Source organism: Alternaria arbusti (assembly GCF_024043155.1).
Source record: "Alternaria arbusti strain BMP 1465 chromosome Unknown scaffold_3, whole genome shotgun sequence".
NCBI classification, from domain to species: Eukaryota; Fungi; Ascomycota; class Dothideomycetes; order Pleosporales; family Pleosporaceae; genus Alternaria; species Alternaria arbusti.
In genome coordinates, this window is record NW_026249943.1 from 643,631 (window position 1) to 663,797 (window position 20,167).

The 20,167-nt window shown below is 53.1% G+C and overlaps 5 protein-coding genes across 5 annotated transcripts; 1 reads left to right on the forward strand and 4 right to left on the reverse strand.

The window, feature by feature from the left end:
* Positions 1-3,238: 3,238 nt before the first annotated feature.
* On the reverse strand, positions 3,239-4,279 carry J4E86_002837 (uncharacterized protein; the record flags this gene model as incomplete). The annotated part of the gene is made up of 3 exons (XM_051443394.1): positions 3,239-3,508; positions 3,563-3,822; positions 3,877-4,279. 3 exons carry the CDS (start codon positions 4,277-4,279, stop codon positions 3,239-3,241), a joined length of 933 nt encoding a protein of 310 aa, XP_051304889.1.
* An 830-nt stretch (positions 4,280-5,109) lies between these two features.
* On the reverse strand, positions 5,110-6,246 carry J4E86_002838 (uncharacterized protein; the record flags this gene model as incomplete). The annotated part of the gene is made up of 3 exons (XM_051443395.1): positions 5,110-5,538; positions 5,589-5,938; positions 6,003-6,246. 3 exons carry the CDS (start codon positions 6,244-6,246, stop codon positions 5,110-5,112), a joined length of 1,023 nt encoding a protein of 340 aa, XP_051304890.1.
* A 2,076-nt stretch (positions 6,247-8,322) lies between these two features.
* On the forward strand, positions 8,323-9,591 carry J4E86_002839 (uncharacterized protein; the record flags this gene model as incomplete). Its single annotated transcript, XM_051443396.1, has 1 exon — positions 8,323-9,591. One exon carries the CDS (start codon positions 8,323-8,325, stop codon positions 9,589-9,591), a length of 1,269 nt encoding a protein of 422 aa, XP_051304891.1.
* Positions 9,592-10,182: 591 nt separating this feature from the next.
* J4E86_002840 (uncharacterized protein) lies at positions 10,183-11,411 on the reverse strand (the record flags this gene model as incomplete). The annotated part of the gene is made up of 2 exons (XM_051443397.1): positions 10,183-11,037; positions 11,109-11,411. The coding sequence occupies 2 exons, from the start codon at positions 11,409-11,411 to the stop codon at positions 10,183-10,185; spliced, it is 1,158 nt and encodes a 385-aa protein (XP_051304892.1).
* Positions 11,412-12,584: 1,173 nt separating this feature from the next.
* Positions 12,585-19,618, reverse strand: J4E86_002841 (uncharacterized protein; the record flags this gene model as incomplete). Its single annotated transcript, XM_051443398.1, has 4 exons — positions 12,585-12,647; positions 12,706-18,608; positions 18,656-18,971; positions 19,025-19,618. 4 exons carry the CDS (start codon positions 19,616-19,618, stop codon positions 12,585-12,587), a joined length of 6,876 nt encoding a protein of 2,291 aa, XP_051304893.1.
* Positions 19,619-20,167: the final 549 nt, after the last annotated feature.

Here is a 20,167-nt window from a genome sequence, read left to right on the forward strand (position 1 = left end):
ATAAATACCTACTACTTGGACTCCTACTTCTCTTCTTGATTCCAACAGGTATCCTTCTTTCTCCAAAAAGCAACTGTTCACTTCGCTATGTGTCGCTGGCGCCTTCTGTCCTCCTCAAAACTTTGTCAACATAAAGCTATGAGAACGCTCTCATTCCCATCCTCAACATACTCAAAACTACAAAGCACTTTGCGATGTCTTCGTTCGCGGCTGGACTGGAGATCAATTCAAAGTCGCAAACATAATCCCAATGTGTCGACTGAGTTCGCTGTTCAAAAAGGAGAAGCGGAACTTCTGTGTTCTTTGCCTGCCGTCACCAAAGTCCCAGCAGGTCACCAAACTTAATCAAAATATTATTAGCATAATTCAATGATCAGGGCTAGACGGGGAAGCCTTTTACAACAGTCACAAGTGTCTAGCAGCGTGTGGTGGCGTCTGTTATGCCCATTCACCGAAACCTCCAAAAAATGACCAAAAATCACCAAAAAAAGAATACCTGGAGTATCTGACTATAGCCAGACGAATGCTGAACAGAGTGGGACTCGAACCCACGCCACTTTCGTGACCAGGAAGTAATGTTAAGAGTAACCTTAACCTGGCGCCATAACCAGCTCTGTGATTTTTGTCAGATTTTGGTGAGGGAGAGAGAGGAATGTTGTTGTGCTTACCGGCCATCTGTCCGTTGGTATTTGATTGGTTGATGGAGAGATCGAGAATTGTAAAGACTATAATGTTGGTTGATGGCTGGAGATGGTGGAGATAGTGCGGTGAGAATTTTCGGGCGGGGTGTGGGCCGCGGAGGAACTTGGAAGCTAGGGCGACGGCGACGGCGAGAGTGTGGGGACGGGATGCATCGTGAAAAGGATCCAGTCTTTCTCTGCGTGAATAAGAATTGAAGGGTTGCTTGCGAAATATGATGGTGGTGTTGGTGCATTTCTTCTTGGACTCGGTTTTTGTTAGCGTGAGAAAATGCAACATCGGTCCTCACGTCTTGAGTATAAAAGAAACGATCGCTCTGTAATAAAGATTTATTGAGACTCTGTATGTATACATAGTAAAGTGCAGCATGTGAGTTGGTATCTGTGAGCGCAAGCCAAGTTGAGGGTGTCAGGGCTGTCCACAGGAAAAATCGCCGCCTTCGAGAACAGGCTACAAGCCGTGAACTCGGATAGTTCCAAAGAAAGTAACGGCTTCGACAAAGCGTGACTGGTCATGCGTGCTTCTTGTTGAAGTGCTTGAGCATGTTATCCTTCCTTGGATAAGATTTCTTGCAGCCAGCCGCGGCGCATCGAAAACGGAATCGCGACCCAGCTAACTCATGACTTTGACGGTGTCGCTCCAGATCTGCGCGCAAACCGAAGGCGCTAGAGCAGCCTGGATGATTACAGCCGTGTCGCTTCTCGTGTTTACGGCGTATGTGATTGCTGCAAAACAGATGATTAGCTTTCTAGCCACATTAATCCCAGATTTATGTCCTTACTTGAGGTCGCATGTACGGTTGAAGACAAGATCGCAGCAGCTATGCTGAACGGATTTATCCTGAGCTTCACATATCTTTCGGGATCCATCTAGATCATCTAGAGAAGGGGCCACAGAGTGTGAGAACCGTTCTTGGTCTTGCGAAGACGCGACGAGGTCGACGTTATGTGTAGGTAACGTGTAGTCGCTCGGGTCGGTGTCGGTGGTACCGCCAGTTGAGGATGATTCCCAAATATCTGTAGTAGGGGTGTTTATTCCATTTGTGGAACTTTTGTGGAAGGGTCTTTCGCTCAGGAGTGGGCTTGAAAGAAAAGTTAGGGTTCGGTCCTCGGAACTGATTCTGGATCGAAGGCCGGAATGAGCTTCTGGTAGTTGTTCTAGTTGCGTTTTGAATACTTGTTCTCCCGATTCTGCCGGAAGGTAAAGAAGAGAAGAAGTCTGGTAGGAGACGACTTCTGGTTTGTCGGCTGATTCCGTGCTTGCGGTCCGCTCGCTCGGAGCTACGCTTGGTGGCAAAAATGGAGCATGAATGACGGGATTGATGTCGTACTCAACTTCATGGGGACAAACAAAAGACGAGGTGTAGGGCCCTGACCGTGGCGCTCGCGTTTGCTCAATCGAATTTGTTGTGATGAAGAAGACGAACGGCGAAGGTTATGAGACCCTTGCCAAACAGTCAGCAGCAGGACATCAGGCCTGGAATCAAAGAGTGAATTGGCGTTTAAACAGTGGGGTGTAAATCCGAGATCATCTTCCGGCTAAGCCTTTGGTGACTACAGTTGCTTATGTTTACGATATTTCTCCTTCAGGGGTGTCGTTTCGTATGGTGATGATGAATTACGGATAGGCGACAACAGGGAGGCGACAGTCTGTCAATTCCAAGGATTTAGTGATGGAAGCAGTGTGCCTAAAGTGTGATAGAGCCGGATGATGGTCGATCGACATTGAAAAGACTCCCAGCACCCGACGCCGGATGGCGTGGTGACAGGGCCTTAAGGGCCTCAACGAACCGAAGGATGTTCTCAGCTGAGGTTGTTTCCCGGCTTTCTTTCGCGCTGGTAGTCAAGGTTGAAGGGTGTTAAGATGTGTGAAGGTTTCAAGGATATAGGTAATTGAGAATTAGTTATATATGTGAGAGAGTTCTGTCCCAGATACAGATCGTAATGATAGGGAACCGTAGGAAAAGGTTGATTTATACCCAAGCGTGGAAATCTGGAGGCGTACCATGCCTTCGGCTAAACTGCTAAGCGGCAGGGTTGTGGCAGTGATCAGCCACGGTAAAGTCGCAGCGCTCGTCGCGCATGTACCCATTGCATAGCCCGGCCAAAAGCATTGTCATCAGAGGATCAGCCTGACTGTATGCCTCCATTTACGTGGCGTGGAAGTAAAGAGGATCTCGGGAGGTCGCAGACTGGGCGGCACGGATATCGGACTGTCTGTGCTTTCGCAGCCCTTGTCCGCTTCGAGCCTGATTTTCGCGGGCAAGAAACAACTGCTCGCGCGTGCACGCACGCGTTTCTACGCGTATCCTATCTATCGTCAGCCACAAAATCTTTCAATTGCGCCTGTTGGGACAACCTTCCTGCGATGATGGTAGCACCGCCGAAAACTTCACCTACCTATCGCGTACCGGTATGCCATGCACAAGGCTGGGATGCACAGCAACCGATACGCCTGCACGCGAGTCTTCATTGGCAAAGGTTTTCATGACAAATGCTCTCATTATTAATTATGTGGACTAGATCATTACCATAACGCTCTACTTCCTCGCGGCACCAGTACCCTCTGGCCAGAACTCCTCGAGCCACTCATACGGGTTCTCCGGAACATACTGGTTCAAGATCTCGCCCTCGAAGTCGGTAAGGTGGTCGCGCGTCAAGTTGTACAGCGCGTACTTCTCATCCGGCCCTGTTCCAACAGTGTATGGGACGGTCTGAACGTTGTTCCCGATCTCCTTGTCGACCCAGCGCTCGACGTCTACAACCTGGGCGTTCTTGATGCGGTACTCGTCGCCATAGTTGGGTGAGATCTATAACCGTGTTAGTCGAATGGACTCTCAAAGAGGAGGACTTCGGGAGCTTACTATGCCCATCCTGGTGCCATTGACGGCAATGACGTTCTGGATGGTGACGTTACGCTTCGCCTGGTTCAAGCAGTTGCCGCACGACTGGTAGAAGGTGCCGAAAGTCTCGGCGTAGAACCCAGTGATGTTGAACTTTCCGCCTAGCGAGTTGTCCTGGAAGATCTTGTCGGTTGCGGAACGGGCACCGCCTCCGATAACGCGAAGCTGTGTGTTGAGGCCCTTGGATGTAAGGGCATCTTCACACACGTCCTCCCACCAGACTGTCACAAGAGCATTAGTATGCTGATTAGATCAACTCTGGCCTCAGAGCTTACCATTCTCGACCCATGCATCGCCTAGCGCGTGGATACCTTCGCTCTGGTGCTTTCCAATGACCACGTTCCTGATCGTGGCTCCTGGTAGCAGATTGAAAACAGCATCGGCATCTGTTCCTTCGGCCTGCTCGTTGCACGAGCCCTCCACGCGCTCATAACGCTTCATCTGCCCATCGAAGACCTGACCGGGCTGAATGTACATGGTCTCGTTGAGGACGACCGTCTCAGTCGGTACCGGGAACTTGGTAACCGGGAAAGGGAATCGTGGGAGAGGTCGTGCACCGAGATCGCCTTGAGTGGAGTCTGCGCCTCCTTGAGGTCCATCGCCATTCTGACGACGGATCACTGCTGCCGATGAGAGCGCAGGAAGAAGAGGGAGGATAACAGAGGTAGAGAGCTTCATCGCGACGACTGGCTGTGAATTATGAGGGTATTTGAGCTCTTCTGACTGAGATTCTAGGTCAATTGAAGACTGTCGAGATGCAGGAGAGGTACTTTGCATTGCTTGCAGCTGCCCTAGCTTTTATATCACCCACAACACCTCCTCGCCCAGCTATCCATCTGTCCAGAAGCCTCATCACGCGCATTGTTCCCACGCGATTCCACTTACAATCCTGGCGCGACCGTTTTCCACATGCTCGTGTAGCTGCACAAGGCCATAGCTTCCACAAAGCTACCCCGGCATTACAGCCTCCAAGCCAGCGGAAGAACTGGCATCCAGGTTGTTTCCGTGAATGACGATGCGAGAACGGTGGTGTAGCAAACTTGGCGCAGGTTTAACCGATGTATCCCCAGACTATGAGATGCGTCGCCAAGTGAACGCCTCGTCTTGGTGACATTTTCCCACGAATAACCCCACGACTTGGCAACCTGCTTTCGCCAACCCCAACTTTCCTCCCCGCGTATCGTAGGTTACTTCTGCGGGGGACAAGGGTCTAATTTTCCTGCGCCCTGAGCGGTCGTGGCTTGTAGTGGCTTGACGTACAGGATTGGGTTGCCGCGGCCGCGCTTCGAAATTTTCCATCCTCTGTTGCGCAAAGAATCTCATGGTATGGGCGGGTTCGACTCGAAAACGAGAAGGATTTCACCCACTGGAAGACGGAAGGAGATATGATCAGGACGTGTTCGAGGAACGTGGATTGACATGACTTCATTGCCAACATGGTAAGTCTGCTGAACAACTACACAGCTGATGACAGTCGCATACCCAGCGACTTAAATAACAAGGAGCGTTCAAACCCAAGTTTCAGTCATCTCTCGCAAGCCTTTCTCAAGACTATCCCATCTCGAGCCCGGTCCCTTCAGCCAGCTCATGATTTCCTCGGCCCTGGCATTTGGCAAACTCATTTTGTCAACCCCCATGCCCTCAATGTTATCCAGAAACTTCCTTTCGGGATACAGTGTACGCCATATATCCAACATCTGGTTGTAGCTCCACGGTTCTGCAAAAGCAAAGAGACGTTCATTTTCAACATCGCTGTGGATCAGCGCGGAGATGTGTACGAGCGCGCAGTCAACGGGATGGACGTACCATTGCGGACCAACGGAAGTGGTCCAAAAGTCGAGCTGTTTACCTTCCCATGCAGCACGGGCCCAACCGATGGTTGAAGGGAAGCCTTGGTGCTCGGGGATCACGACGGGGCCAAAATTGGCATTTGGCAACTATCTGGGCTTAGCGACGTCCTTCCTAGAGCATTAGATCTTCTGCTTACAACGCGATTGAACACGAAACCTGGCTGGTTTTGTTCCATCCATTTCATCATCGCCTTCTCGGTCTCCGTTTTCATCGCGGCGTAGACGAATAGCCCTGGTTTACCTGGCTCTTTCTCCAGGATCTTCAACGCTTCATCATTATATGTGTTCTCGTCGATTAAGAATTCGACGTTTGGATGAGGAAACGTCGCGGCAAGGGACGACGAAGTGAAGACAAAGCCTTTGCAAGAGGGTACCTTTGCACAGGCCTTGAGGCCATTCAGACTTGCCTTCACGGTAATCGAGATCGCTTCATGGACGTCGGAAATACCTCCGATCGGCGATGCGACGTGGATGAAGCCTTCGATACCTACACATCACAATGCCTTCATGTTAGGAGTCAGGATATTACCAATGAGTTTGGGTTGACGTACCATCAACGACATCGTCATAGCAGCCCTCGAATGTCATATCCGGCACCTCAACCAGCTCAAACGTAGCTTCCTTATACTTATCGTTGAAGTACTCGGTCATGTATTTGTGTTTCTCGGCATCTCTCACTGCACCACGAACATGGTAGGCTCGCTTCAGAAGCTGGTCGACGATATGGCTTCCTACGAGCCCATTCACGCCGGTTACGAAAACGGTCGCACCGGGCTTGATAGCAACGATAGGCATGGCGTTAAGCAAAGTAGCTCAATGGTAGCAGTAGGTGAGGCATGTAATTACGGCATCCGATGGGAGATGACTTGGACGTGTCTTGGGACCTGGTCGTCGATCCTGCGATCCACAATGACCTGAGAGCGATGATACGAAAGAAAGACAAGAGTTACGAGGCTAGAAAGTACCTCATATACAATGTACTGATGGCTGCCAAGCTTCACAAGCTAACTGTTTTAGGAAAGGCGGGGTCGACATGTGCAGCTTGCAGTACCGAACGAATATCAGCGACATACGCCGCCAGACTTGGGAACAACGTATTGGAAGGCTCTAGTAGACGAGTGCGATTTCAACACTGCGCATCCTTGCAATTCGCACTGCGAACCGGCTTTCGATAGCACCCAGGCTGAGATAGCTTTGCGCTGTCCACACCAGATGAACCTCGTTGAATATCACACTCGCCGCAGATGCAGGGTATTGGAAAACAATGCGATAGACCTCCTGCGACCTTTCCGAGCTACCGATCAGTTCAGGAGAAGGTAGACGACTTTGCGGAGAAGGCTGTCGCCTCTAATCGTCGCCCACGGCATCTTGTCATGATTGCTATCGGGTCGTTTTCAACCTTGCTACTCGTATGGAGAACAGTATTCTGCCAGGAAACCAAGCTCTGAATGGTGAATTGTAAAGGATATAAGATATCCGGAAGACATGCTAACCGCGCTTGACTGGGCTTGCAAACCGTAGGCAAATGATCCAGTGTCGGTACAGAGGAACGAGGAACAAGACGAATGCGATCACCGATGGTCAATCAGCCATCCGTTCTCACCGCGTGATGTGAAGGGCTAGAAAGAGGCCGCGATTACCAGAGGAAATAGCACGTGCTTGATGAGGAGGCGAAACCTGATGCCTCTGCGGCTGGATTGTTACCAACACAAGGATGTGAGAGAATAGACGACGTCAACGATGAAGAAAAAGAAGATAATGGCGCACGGGTGGTGATGTTATTTCCGACGGCGTAGATGGTTTCGAACAAGGGCGGCAAGGTCAGCAGATGGAAAGAAGGCGAACCTGAGAAGTGCACACTTCATTAAGACGTGTGAATCTGTCCGAATGCTTCTTTGCGCATCGGGACGCTCTGAAGCCGAGGATGTAGATCGGTAGAGGATGTCTCAGATTCCCAAGGCGACACCAGAAAGATGAACAGAATGGCAGCCACGAAGCACGCGTAATTTTTCCGTACGGCATGATGACATGAGATCATCGCTGTCTACCCGTTACGAATGTGCACGTTTGTAAAACAAACTAAGCACTCCACGATGTCGACTTCTTCCACCGGTTGTAACCCGGCGGTACCTGGACCGCGGCTCACCCCACGACTTTGACGATCCAACTCCACGCCGCAAATTCGTACGACAGCCTAATCACTGGATTACGAGGACCGAATTTTTTGTCCCTTGCGCCTCTCAGAACAAGCCTTCCAACACGTTGATGCGTCTTTGAACAAGCATACCAAGCTTCTATTCTCCGTGAATCCTGAAGCTTGTCACACCCCTCTCATCTTGGCGAAATGAAGAAACATTACGCCGTTCCCCACAAAATCCAGCCTAGTCGTTTCACTCCAACACCACGAACGGGCTCGAAACCGCTCACCGGGTTCGAAAGCAAGCCAAAAAGCGGGTCGACCATCTCGCTTGGACTAGCCGCCGCCCTCCGAAGGCTCCGATGACAGCACTGACAGCTCCAGATGCCGAGAACGTTGCACAAGCGACCCATCTCCCGTGTTTCTTGCTCACAGCCACCCAATACCACCGAGCTTCTCGGTAACGATCGTGAAACGGTGGGAACAATGCGGAGACTACGTGCCGCCACGCCGTCTTCTGGAATGTAGGTCTCGAACGGGTTGGAAGCGCAAGGACGTGACCCTTGGAGTACCTACTCTTACCATGAGATGATAAAAGCGCTACCTACCCACCCTCTCTATCGTTCTCCATCACATTTGTGAAGTTTCAATCCTTTACTTCTTCTTGTGCTAGACCGCATTGTCACTCCTTCATCTCTTCAAATCCTTACTTCCTTCATCCAAACTTCGCTTCAATGGCTCGTTACTCCTTCGCATTCGCTGCTCTAGCAGCAAGCGGTGCCTACGCTGCGCAGAGCGCAGCCTACACACAGTGTGGTGGAAAGGGCTTCACCGGAGCCACCGCCTGTGTCTCCGGATACCACTGTGAGGTCCAGAACGACTGGTACTCTCAGTGTGTTCCTGGTGCCGGTGCCGGTGCTGCAAGCCCTGTAGCAAGCCCTGTTCCTACAACCATGATGACTGCCACCAAGGCACCCGCTGCTAAGACCTCTTCTCCAGCAGCAGTAGCTGTTGCCGCCCCCAGCAAGGCTGCCGTCGCTGCCAACGCAGCAGCCAGCTCCGGAAAGACCCAGTACGCCGGTATGAACATTGCTGGTTTCGATTTCGGATGCGACACATCTGGATCATGCAGCGGAGCCTACGTCGACCCCGGTGCGAACGGAATTGCCCAGATGCAGCATTTCACCAAGGACGACAAGCTCAACATCTACCGTCTGCCCATCGGCTGGCAGCATCTGACCGGCAACACTCTCGGTGGTAACCTCGACGCCACCGTCAGCGCTGCCTACGACAAGCTCGTCCAAGGCTGCTTGGCCACCGGCGCAGTCTGCCTTCTCGACCTCCACAACTACGCCCGCTGGAACGGCCAGATCGTCGGCCAAGGCGGCCCAACCAACGCACAATTCGCGGATGTCTGGACCAAGATCGCTACCAAGTACGCATCCGAGAAGAACGTTGCCTTTGGCCTGATGAACGAGCCCCACGACCTCACCATGTCCACCTGGGCCGACTCGTGCCAGGCGGCCGTAACCGCCATCCGCAAGGCCGGCGCCAAGTCGCAAATGATTCTCCTCCCAGGTACCGACTACACATCGGCCGGTACCTTCCCCACCGCCAGCGGTCCCTCCCTTCTCAAGGTCAAGGATGCCGACGGCACGACCGACAAGCTCATCTTCGACGTCCACCGCTACCTCGACAGCGACAACTCTGGCACCCACGCCGAGTGCACGAGCGACCACGTCGAGGACTCCTTCGTCCCCCTCGCTACCTGGCTCCGCGACAACAAGCGTCAAGCTATCTTGTCTGAGGTCGGTGGCGGCAACACTGCGTCGTGCGAGAAGGATGTGTGCGCTGCGCTTGATAGCTTGAACAAGAACAGCGATGTCTACCTTGGTTACATTGGCTGGTCTGCTGGTGCATTCGATCAGAGCTATGTGCTTGGACTGACGCCTAACGGCTCGACGGATCGCGAGTTGGTTACTAAGTGCTTTAGCCGCGCTTAGAGTGGTAGGTCTATAGGCTTGAGCCTTGGTGCGGGGTAGATCTCATCGTTTCTGATGCGTGATACTTTCGGTAGTCGTGTTCTCTTCTTCTGTAGATCTTTACAATCAAACTTTTCTCGATATCTTTCGTGGTATCATCACTCTAAGCAATCAATCTCGTGTTGTTTGAGAACCTTCGTTTTGACAAAGTGGTTGAGATTCTCTGACGAAAACATAAACTTCACATGAGGGTTCAGAGTGAGCAGAGTAGGACAAGAGGACAATGTCTTCTGTAAGCAAGGAAGTACATCATCCTCCATCATTCATCATGTGTCAACCATCATTCCCCACCATCTTCTGAGCCCAAGGCTAGCAAACAAGCAATTAAGCAAGCAAGCAAAAGTACACGTGGTACTGCCAGAGAGATACAAGTAAGATCCCGAAGCCCTCCTCCTTGAGTAGACACAAACAGTCTCTCATATACCCGTTCCCGAACATCCAGACCCGTATATACCTCCTCCTTCCAAAGAAACTTTTGTTTCAACGAACGTAGCAGTGCCAAACGGTGCTGTCGTAATTCTTTCTGAACAGGACGCGAAGTTCTCACGTCACCTAGGCGCCCTTATCGGTATCCTTGCCGGTGTCCTTGCCGGTGTCCTTGATAGAGTCGTTCTTGATGGAGCCGTCCTTGATGGAGCCATCCTTGATGGAACCGTCCCGGATAGAACCCTCCTTGCCGAACTTGTCCTTGGTAGGCGTACTCATCGGTGACAAGTTCTCGAAGTGATCGACGAGCGACTTGATGCTGTCACTAGTCTTACGTCTCCTAGTCTCAGTGCCGCTGAACTGGCTGGGGGTGCGTACGATCTCGTTGCGAACAGGTGCGAGCGCAGTCCTCTTCTCCCAGGGGACGGTTGGCTGCCAAGGCGACGAGGGTACTGCACGTGCGGATTCTGCCCCGAGGAACCTCTGGAAGTCGGATGGTCTTAAAGATCTGGTTGAGCTCATGGAGATGGTGTCGGTCTTGTCTTCAGCTGACTCGGTTTCCTCAGTCTCTTGGGTGCCTTCAGTCTCCTGTTCATCTTCCTCGGACTCGTCGGATTCCTCGATCTCGGTTTCCTCGACGTCTTGAATCTCCTCAGGCTCCTCGATCTGGTTGACGTTCGTGGCCTCAACTTGTCTTGTGGCCGCCCAATCCGTAGTTTCGATCATCGAGTCCGCTGGGTGCTCATTGATGGCAGAAAGCGGAAGGTCATCGAGAGACCTGTGCGGAACATCCGCGTCGTCGAGAGTCGAGATCGAAGGTGAGATACGTGGGGTCGGGTGGCCCTCGACGGTGGCCTGCGAGCTGGTCTCGGAGAAGTCCTCGTCGCTGAACTCGTCGATGAAGTCCTCGTTGCGATCTCCATCCTGTGCTGCCGTACTGCGATCGCTGCTCTCACTCCCGACAAGAGTATCGCCATCGCCCTATGCACATCAGCAAACTTACCCGCCAATCTCCACCACTTCCTCAAAGTAAGAAGAAAGAGTCGACGTACCTCAGGAACAAAGATCCTCCCCAACACCGTCTCCATCTTCCCCGCCAGGCCCAGCACACTCGGACAAGCAACCTTCATGATCACCTGCTTCACCTCTCCGGAACCTCCCGCATACTCAATCACACGACGCTCCTCCTCCAAATTGAACGCTTGAAAAACAACGCCTTTCACGACTTCTTCGCCGCTCCACTCACCAAAGTTTACCGCATCGAATGCGAGCGTGTTGGGTCCGTCGCCAGAGCGCACGGAACGTCGGTATCCTGCTATGCGCGCTTTGCGTAGCTTGGGCACGCGGGACAGCATGAGAGAGGTCTGTTGGAGCGGGAGGGTGGAGTTAGCGTGGGGCTTGTATGTGGTGAGTATGAATGGGACTCGCTTTGAGCATCTTCTCAGTGACACCATCGCAAAGGAAATACGCGACCGGGTAGCCGGTCGAAGCGGTCGGCTTGGCGTCAGCTGATGTTGCCATCGCGTTGTCGTTATGGTGGTTGCCTGAGGCTAGTTGATCCATTGCGATTGCGGTTGCGATCGCGTGAGTCTTGGGTGATTTTGAAGTAAAGGTAAAAGGTGTGTGGGTGAGAAAAGGGAGACGAGGTGAAGAAAAGCTGGAGGTGAGAGAGCGCGTGGGGAGCTCGGGCTTTTTGTGCGACGGGGAGTAGTGAGTAGTGAGAGTGAAGATATCCGTTTGTTGTTGTCAAGACGTGCGTTTGTCGCGCCGTGTATCGTCGGAGAGGTCGATAACGCACCTTCATACCCAATAGACCGAGATGAGAAGACAAGGATTGCGGTATGCGATAGCCATCTCATCTCACCTTCACTGAACATCCTTTCAATGCCTTGTGCTCACATCACCATGACAACACGTTTCCGAAATGAACGACGATAAAGACAGAAAACACCATTCATGATATCCTACAATGTATGCACTTCGACGATGACGGAGAAAGTAAAGAGCATTCGCGCCTCGAAACCACACCCAGTTACATCCATCCCGTCCCCAGTACAAGTTTCGCCGAGCAATGCTTATTCTACATGAAATGCGCAGCAAAGACATACACGAACGGATATTAGAGATACCCAAAAGACGATTTCCGAAGAACTCCCTTGCTTTTTCTGTATCATCATGAACCAAAAGACTGAGAAAACGATACCAAGAAAACCCTGAGCGTTCGTCACCCTTCCTAGCCCACCATGCTCATCTCGGTTTTTCCCGTCCCACGTACGTTTATCGTTGACCCGTTGTTTTGCCAGCCAGCCCAATGAGTCGTGATCCCGCAAGCGATTGAGAAGTCGCCGAGTGATGCGTATAGAAAAGGTATTACACCGAGAAGGAAAAGAGATGACGGCCGTATGGTTGATCCAGAGAGAGATACACTAACCGTAAGACTACGCTGGGCGTATGAAGAACGGCGGAAGGTTGTTGGTGCCTTGGAGGTACACTCGTGCTGAAAACGTCGAGATCTTGCCACCAGCTGCCTAAGCTAGCGGTCGTGGGCTCGACTGTGCATGCGTGAAGAGTGCATTGAGAAGTCGCTCAACCTTCAAAAGAAGACGAGTCAGTATGATTGGACAGAAGAGTAACAAGAAGATTACGTACTTCAGGAGCCGCTTTGACAAACGGCAAGTCCCAGAATGTGTATGTTGGATTCTTAAGGATTTCCAACAACGTGATGATGAGTCCCCATGGGTGAGGACGATGGACCAGCAGGCGCTCCAACAACACTCGGGTGATCGTCTCTTGGATCTCCAACGCCAACGAATCGTCGTTCGGGGGTCCGAAAAGGTGTAGCAGCGTATAGCTGTAAAAGTGAGTATGCGTGTTCGGGAAGCGGAGCTGGTTCGCGATGGCGCTAATGAAGTGGAACCTGGCTTCGGGGTGGAAGTCCTTGACGAGCCTCTCAATGACCTTGGTGGCTGGGCTCTCCGCGTCAAAGATTGGTACGCTGGCTGGGCCGGTACCTAGAGACGAGATACCGATGTAAAGGGTGATTGCATGTATCAACGTTGGGTTTGCGGTGGTTGAAACGAGCTCAAAAGCTGGCGACTGGGCCTCTGCGTAGTAAACAGCTTGACACACTTTATCGACGTCCTGGTTCTTTAGGTCCGAGCCCTTGAGGAGGTTGTCTATAGCACCCTTGATCCCCGCATCAGAGAGTACCTGCGCGATGTCGGCACGGATGACTGGTGCTTGAAGGTCGTGCTCAAGTCGGTCGGCCTTGAGCCCAGCCGTAAATGGGTCTGGCATCTCAAGGATCGTGGAAGGATAAGCACTGACGATGAGATTGCGCAGTTGCGTGCAGTGCATAGGGATGCTGTTGCAGAATCGGAAGTGGTTCTCGACTAGGAACTCGGGGAAATCATGGTGGATCACCAGTAGAACCCGCAAAACACCGCGGTAGAACTGTTCAGCCATGACAGTTTCTCCAGTTGGCTTAATGAGCTTCCCGGTGAAGATCAAGAGTGTTTCCACAAGCTGAGCGTAGACATCCCATCGCTTGTCTCCTTGGCCCTCTTCCAGCATGGCAGGCACGAAGATGCGATGAGCAACTAGTGCCAGCCAAGAGAACGTAAATCGTTGGATGTGCGAGGGTTGGATGACCAGTAGAGCCCTAGCGACTGCAAGGAAGACATCGGCCTTCTGGTCTGCTAAAGCCTCTTCCTTGACTGCATCGTTCAGATGGAAAAGGATGGCAGAGAACAGGCGGAAGAAAACCTTCTGGTTGAAGGCATCGCCTCGTGTGCTGTGGTGGTTGCAGAGAACGAGCACTACCACGACGAGTATCTGATCCAGGTACCTAGCCTTGCTTTCTTTGACAGCGCCGTCTTGCTCGCCCTGGTAGACGACGAGATCGACGACTAGTCGGCCAAGCGCATCGATCTTGACTGTCGCAATGTCTTCGTTACCATTACCGTACGGCACTGAATGTTCCTGCTCGTATGCAGTCACTGAAGAGTCAATACAGGTGCGAATGAAAGCGACTGAGGACTCCTGAGTCTCCATCACTTTCTGTTGATGGAGCTGGTAGATGAAAGCGCCGACCGTCTTCTTCGGCATGGGTTCCATCTGGAGATGTACCCACTCATCGAACACATACTCAAGCTGATCCTTGTGCCCAGAGGGCGGCGGCGTAAGCATTGACTCGGTGGAGGATGCTTGCAGGTTGGCGATGACGCGCTTTCCAAGCTCAAAGGATGGGTCCTCTGCTAGCCAGGTAGTAAGAGCGTCGATTGACATGGCGAAGTCGGCACGGAACGCACTCGGGTGGTCGTTGAGTAGGAGTTCCTCCATCAAACTGGACAACATCTCTACTGCGGCGACGCGTCGTTCTTGAACGGCTTTGGCAATAGTCGTATTAAGACGGTGCATGTCCATCAGGCTGACCTCCATGAGAGCGATCATGACCGTGGACTTGAAAATTCTGTCATCATCGTGCAGAGTCGCCAACCACATGAGTACCTGCCGCGAAGTCTGGACGGACAATTGACATAGATGGCTCAGTAAATGCGCCATGACCTCAACCTCCAAACGACTCAAAGAGTCGGAGAAGAGGTGGTTCGTGACCTGGCCTGCAATGCGGAAAGCCCACGTCTCTTTATTGGGTCCTGCATACTCAACGCTTGTGATGAGCTGATCGAAGACTTGGTGAACGGTGCTGTTACCAGGCTGAAGTTCGCTGATGCGTTCCTCTGGTGCCTCCTTGATGACGCGAGTGAGCTCAAGGAGTAAATCCTCTACACCTCGCTGGCCACGCTCTAGACCTGGAGCTTCCATATAGCCGTTGGGTTGTTGTTGCGCCAAGGGTGCATGGGGTGTCTGAAGACTCTGTAGGCGGGGTTGCTGTGTTGGTTGACGCGGCTCTGCCGGCGCAGCACCCGGAGTTGGGAGGTTCGGTACCGCCGCGAATTGATCTTGGAGAACGTCTGGGAGCTGACGCCCACCGTCTTGCGAGGCGTTGTTAATGTGACTAGCACCACGTGACTGTCTACCAAACTCCTCGTAGATGGCCAATTGTTCGCGATTTAGACCACCAGGCATCTGCTTGTACGGTTCAGGGATGTAGAATGCCCATGGGCTGATGTTCGCATCCTTGAAAGGCTCATTTGGACGAGAGCTGCGGAACATGCGACGGACGCGGACGGCATCCTCAATCTGCATGTCAATCTCTGCGAGAGACGACATCTCAGCAGCTTGCTCAACCGTGTTGCAGACTAGATCGAGGTTGTCGTTGACAAACATGAGGATGTGTCCCTCTGGAAGAGCTTGATCGGGGAGGTCTCGAGCGGTGACGCGGATGTTGTTCTGAATGCTCATGCGTAATGGCTCTTTGCAGGTAACAAGAGCCAAAGCACCGGAGAGAGCCTTTACAACAGTGTGTGCCGCGTTGCGTAGCTTCTCCTCATCTGGTTCCATGGCAAAGTCTTTGTTGATCAACTGCGATGTCGAGATGGCTGCAATAGTAACGGAGCGCTCTACTACAGGTGCAATGATCTCCTGGATGGCTTGGTTGACAGCAGTGAGGAAGATCTTCTTCAGGGCCGCTGGAGGGACCGCACTGTTCCCAGACGGTGGGTATTGGAGCTGGTTCGTGAAGTCGGGCAGGGCCGCGGTGATAGCCGCTGACGAGAAGCGCTCATTGGGACCTCGGGTGCCACGGTTCAGGCTCATAATCGAAAGATCGCCAAACGCTTCCATTCCATCAGTAACCATGGATCCCAGGAATTCCTCATCCGCGGGTGGTCGGCCTCGGATACTGTTTGTAGGATCAATGTTCTTGTGATCGAGTTCCAAGCCTTTGCAGAGAACTTCGATTTCGAATTTCTGGTTAAGTTTCAGATCGGCGAAGTGGTAGAGTTCCATGAGAACTCCCAGCATTTCCATAAGCCAAGGATTGGGGGGCTTGAAGATTGTAGACTTTTGGGCCTGTACAAGTACCTTGCAGGTAAAGGGAATCACAAGCAGAAGACGATCGGTGTCGTAGCCCTCATGCAACAGATCCTTGAACGAAATGTTACGGAACTTGATCGGCTGATCGCGGGCGATTGTCAATGAGCCAAGCCAAGAACCTAGGTTCTTAAGATGGCCACGCTCAGTGGAGCCCAGCGTGGAGTCGGTGTTGAGCATGCGAATGACGCTTGAGTACGTCTCACGGAGCACCTCGGCCCAGAGGGTCTTGTCGTTGAAGAGATCTAGCATATCGAGGTACAGCTGCTGGAAGTTGGGTTGCATCTTGGCACGTTCCTCGACGAGATAGTTTGCGAACCATTGGTGATGCCTTTCTTCGACGGCTTCAGTGAGGTCGTTGATCTTATCGCGCAGATTACGCTCGGAAACGTTGTTCAATACGAACAGAACCTTGTCCTGTACGTCCTCATCTGGGTCCTCGTAGAGCTCAGGACGGAGAGGGGGGTCGACGTAGAGGCAGGAGAACTTGGGTACAGCCGGCTCCTGGTGCAGAGCTTCATCGATACCGTTACCGTTCGTCATGCCTATGCCGTTGTGACCGTCACCGTTCACTTCACCGAGCTGCTGACCTACGACTTCTTCAGCTTTAATAAAAATCTCAGTTCCTTGGAGCCCAGGGACAATGAGAAGCTGATCGCAGTAATTGGGCCACTCAGAAAGTCGGTTCGAGAAATGAATCAGAGCTTGGAGACCAAACTTGTACATACTGTCTTCGGGTCTGTATTCCTGAACAGCTTCTAGAACCATAGCCAATCCAACCTGAAGTGCAATTCGGGACAAGAGGTTGAAGTTGATGATACCCCCGAAAAGCACAGCAGTCGTGGCTAAGGCCTCTAGAGGATATTCCCCGAAGCAGTTGTACTCGTCGAAAAGGCCATGAATCATGCACGCGAACAGTTCCTGGTCTGCGGGGTCGCGCGATTCTTTGTACTTCTTGAGCGCTGAGATGATGTCTCTGACGTCGCTATCGCCGCTGTACATGTTCTTGAAATGCTCCTGCATCTTCTTGTCGGCATCGTCTGGAAGCGAGTTTCCATTCTGCCCGTTGGCATCGATGATGTCATCCACGCCTTCGCCATAGTTGATTAATCGCGGGTACGCCTGGATGCAGTTCCTTTGGAGGGGCAGCAGCTCGGGCTCGGGTAGACCACAGTCTGAGAGGAATCCAAGCAATGGATATACTGTCTTCACTGCGAGCGGCAGATTGAGAGGTAGATGGTCGTCTCGTGCTCGTTGCATCTCTTCCGCAGCCCGCGCACTCAGAAAGTTAGTCAGGATGCGACGGAATAGTGGTCCTGCCTGGTCGAAGGTCTGTTCCAGCCATGGCTGGAGATCAAACTTGCCGCGCGCATGAGCTTGTGCAGCCAGGTCCAAGCTGATGTCAGTATTACTGCGAATCAGTTGCTCTAACCAGTTGTTCGTCTCGGCGTGCTCGAGCACCAGGGTGAGGGTCATCGAATCGGCGTTGTACGCGTCAACAAAGCGATCTGTAAGCCATTGGAAGTCCTGCTTCCAAAGACCATAGAGGACAAAGTTGTATATGGGCAGCTTCTTCTGGAAGTAAGGATCAAACAGCTGTTTCAGTGCTTGTTCCTGCAAGGCACCCCAGGGTTTCGGTACTGCCGCTGCCGCTACCAGGAACTCCGCTGTGTGTGGATTAATCACCAAGTCGGGTATGCCCATGAGCTGTGCGGTGTGATATGTCTCGGACGTCTGGAAGATCATGTTGAATAGCGCGGCGGTCGCGTCGAGCGAAACGAAGGGATGCTTGACGGCTTCTTCTGCGAATGACTTGGCGTCGTCGGAGGCGCTCTCGAATGTCTTCATCGAGTACGAAGTGCGCAACCTGGGAATCTGGGTCACGTCCAGCTCTTGCCGTGTAGAAGACAGGAAAGCGACTACAAAGTACAGCTGCGTCAAGTCGTGCTGCCATTGTCCTCCCCACAGTGTCTGTATGTCGAACTTCTCATTGTCTTGGGCGACAGGGAGTAGCGCGTTGTAGATCGCCAAAAACTGGTGGCGCTCGATGCGTAGGTGATCGCGGTCGAATGCCAAAACAACGTCCTGCCAGTCTATTCTCTGTCCGGTCCGGTGTTCGCGTAGTGCGGCTACGAAGTTCTTGGCATTGTATCCAGTGGAGAGGGCGAGGTAAAGGAGCACCGCCGCGACTTGCTGGTAGCTGATGTCGCGCGTTTCAGCCGACGCGAGCACCTCTTTGCATGCCTCCACCGTAGCTGTGCCTTGCGGACCTGCCTGTCGTACAAGCTTGACCAACGGGTTCCGCGAGCCGTCCGTGAGCTCGACGAGTATCAGTTTCGATTCGACGATGCCGGGGATCTGCTGGTGGGTCTGCTGGTATCGCATCTGGACGGCGTACGCGAGGCTCATCTTCTTCTCTTCGTCCCACCCCTGCGGCGGGTCTTGTAGGAGGCGTTCGACGAGGGCGGCGAGGTATTCGTGGCTCATGTCCTCTGGCTGGGTGGGCTGCGCAATGGCCATTAGCAGGTCGTCGCCGACGGTGGAGAGGACGGCATCGGCTGATGAGAGTTAGCGCAAAAGTCAATGGGGAGGTGAGAGAGCCCACCTTTAGTCCGGAGATCTGTCTTCCTGCAAGCGAGGGCTAGCATCGTCTTTGCGACAGAGTCAAGCTTGAAGTGGGCTATGAAGGCGGACAGGTCGAAGTCGCGGAACAGGTCGCCCTCGCTGGAGCTAATTGATTCTGCAATCTTGTCTGCCTGCTCGGGCTCCTTCCGTATCTTGTGCACCTCGGTGAGGAGGATCTGGTAGCTGCCGTTGGGATCGGCGTTGCGGGCGCCGGTGCCGAAGATGGTGGCTGCATTGTTCTGCAGCACGCGGCGGAAGTATTTCGAGAAGACCTCCATGCCGTTGGAGTCGACCAGCTGGCGGCGCGTCAGTAAAGTACCAATGGGGGAGGGGCGATGGGACAACGAACCTTCCTGATCTGCTCGGTTTGCGTGTCCCACTTGGCGCGGTCCTTGTCGTCCTTTACAGGGCCAAACTGACTGAGCAGCAGGAATATCTGGGCGATGACAATGCGGGAGAGATTCTGCGAGGACGCGCCGGACGGGTTGCTGGCGGTGCTGGGGGAGCCCGTGGTGCTCGAGGTGGAAAGCGAGGGCGAGGCGCGGACAAGCTTGGAGGCTCCTCCGCCGCTACTTGACTGTGCACCGGCGCCGTTGGTAGCGGCTGCGGCGGAGGAAGCCAGGTGCTGTGCAGCGTGGGGCGCTATGGTCCTGGGTCCTCTCGAGGACAGCAGCTGGCTGGCGGGGAGCTGCTGTCCTGCGGCGGGCGGAAAGGGCGACGAAGTTATCGAGGCGGCCGACGACTTGCGGCTGCGGACCAGGCGCTGCGAGACGGACGCGGGCGGCAGCGAGGGGAAGTTGGAGGCGGCGGGCGACTGGCTGGGCCGCGAGCTGCTGGGCGAGGGCGTGCTGGAGTTGCGCTGGTCGTGGGCAATTGCGGTCGAGATGGGCGTGGGACGTGTGCTTTGGTTTGGTCTCGGGCCCCAGGGGTGTTGCTGGCTCATCGAAAGCGTCTTTCCATGAGTAGCGCGTGGCAGGCGGGGGAGGGGTGGTGGTGATGGCGTGGGCGTGGGCGTGGTGATAGACTGGATGGGTGTTCACGCTCGCCCGTGTAGGAAAGCGATGTTCTTGGCAGAGTTTAGTAGACCTGACACGTTTGACAGAGCAACAACACCACGAAATCTTGGAAGGGCATGTGTATGCATTGACTAAGATTCTATTCTCTATTCGTGACTGGCATCCATAATCCATAATACCACTAGTGCGCTCATTCTGACGATGAAGCTGTTCGTGAGGCTCCAGGGCTACCTGCTGCTGATACCCCACACTCCGCCTAACGACATGACTGTGTCCATCCTGTCCAATTCCCATGCCACATCTATCACTCATCGGCGAGGGTACCCTGACTTTGACGTATTTTATCACATGACTTGAAGGTTGTCAATGGTTCCTCCAAAGTTGTCATCGATCTAGTCTAGGGCATCCTCAGCGAACTGCAACTGCACGACTTCCAGCCCATAACAGTGTAGACGACAGGCACGATGCATATACTG